Source organism: Seriola lalandi, unplaced genomic scaffold (assembly GCF_002814215.2).
Source record: "Seriola lalandi dorsalis isolate HSWRI2012SDOR001 ecotype SW California unplaced genomic scaffold, Sedor1 jcf7180002054956, whole genome shotgun sequence".
Taxonomy (NCBI): domain Eukaryota; kingdom Metazoa; phylum Chordata; class Actinopteri; order Carangiformes; family Carangidae; genus Seriola; species Seriola lalandi.
Window position 1 is genome coordinate 20227 of NW_019525507.1, and position 1552 is coordinate 21778.

At 46.1% G+C, this 1552-nt stretch overlaps 1 protein-coding gene across 1 annotated transcript in view; it reads left to right on the forward strand.

Moving 5' to 3' along the window:
* LOC147817444 (CD276 antigen-like) overlaps positions 1–1534 on the forward strand; it is a 3704-nt gene extending 2170 nt beyond the window's left edge. Inside the window, exons 4-6 of the mRNA XM_087170682.1 lie at positions 377–694; positions 782–1048; positions 1165–1534. Of these exons, the coding sequence (XP_087026808.1) occupies positions 377–694; positions 782–1048; positions 1165–1505 (926 nt within the window). The 3' untranslated portion in view covers positions 1506–1534. The remainder of the gene's footprint in view (positions 1–376; positions 695–781; positions 1049–1164) is intronic.
* Positions 1535–1552: the final 18 nt, after the last annotated feature.

A 1552-nucleotide genomic window follows, 5' to 3' on the forward strand; every position in this document is an offset into this window, starting at 1 on the left:
GAAGCATGTTTATGACCTAGCGATCATAATTACCTACAGTCTGTATGTGAAACTTCACTGTGGTGCTGCATTTACTGGCACAAGGATTTACATGATGATTTATGCAGTCAGATCAAGTCTGTCCTCTGTTACTGCAGGTTTACGGCACACCAGACCTATATTCTACAATATATACTGGCTGCAACATTTCATTATTATTTATGACTAATAAAGGAGCAGAGGAGAAAATTTTGTTTTGTTTTTTTTCCTACATGTCTGTGAATATATTTGAAATCTTTATTTCGAGGTACATCAACAAACTCTCCTAAAAGAAGCTGACCTGGATTATATTTCTGCTTAAGTCAACCTTGCTGGATGTTTGTACCTGATGTTGCAGACTCTGAGGTGTCCTGTGTTGTCATGGAGAGCTGCATCTTACCGTGCAGCTTCCAGGGCGGTACTGATGTGGTCATACACTGGATTCAGGTGACTGTAGGAAACCTACGTGTCCACTCGTTCTACCACAACCAAGACCAGCTCGCACACCAGGTCCAGCACTTCAGAGACAGAACGTCACTGTTCAAGGACCAGATCTCCAGAGGAAACGCCTCACTCCAGCTGACAGGGGTCAAGGTTCAGGACCAGGGCAGATACAAGTGTCACACCAGCGTCATCAGAGGAAACAAGGAATCATTTATCAACCTGAAAGTGGACGGTATGAGAAACACACAGATCCATTAACTTTGTTGTCAAATTGGTTAATTAAAAATGAACAGCATCAACATCCTCTTTTTCTTTGCAGCTCCAGTTGATCAAGTCGACCTCCAGCAGGTAGAAAACAGGGTCACCTGCAGCTCAGAGGAGATCTACCCTGAGCCTGAGCTCACCTGGTCCACCAGCCCTCCATCCAACTCGAATCTCCACCATAACACCACCAAACAGAAGACTGAACAGCTGCTCTACAACATCAGGAGTTATGTGACACCTTCAGATACTGATACAGATGTGGGCTACAGCTGCACCTTCAGCACTCGCAGAAACAGGAAGAGAGCCACCTTGTGGCGACTGTGTGAGTATTATCTGTCAGTGGAGTTTGGCAGTCGAGCGGCTGAGAAGCCAGTTCAGACAGGTCATCAAGAACCAGATCCACATTAAAATGTTTGTGTTTTCGTTCTGTTATTACAGCTACTATCAGCAGTTCACACACTGAAGCAACGATCCCCTGCACTGCCTCAAACACCTCCCTCACAGGCTTCAGTCTCACCTGGAGATTCAACCACAGTCAGATCATCCTGAACCAGACCAGAGCTGACGTCTCCTCCTCAGTCTCAGAGGGGTGGAGGCAGCAGGTGAAGGGTGTGTCAGAGTCAGGCAGCCTCATGCTGCAGAACTTATCTCCACATCATGAGGGAACATACACCTGTGAACTGAGTGATGCTGAGGAGACACTGACGACCAACACCTTTCTCAGGATAGAGAATCCAGGTGAGGCAGCTGTAAGTGAGGAACTGTTATTATCTGTGTGACCTGCAACAATCTAAACATCAGAAAATATCATCATGGGACACGTTCA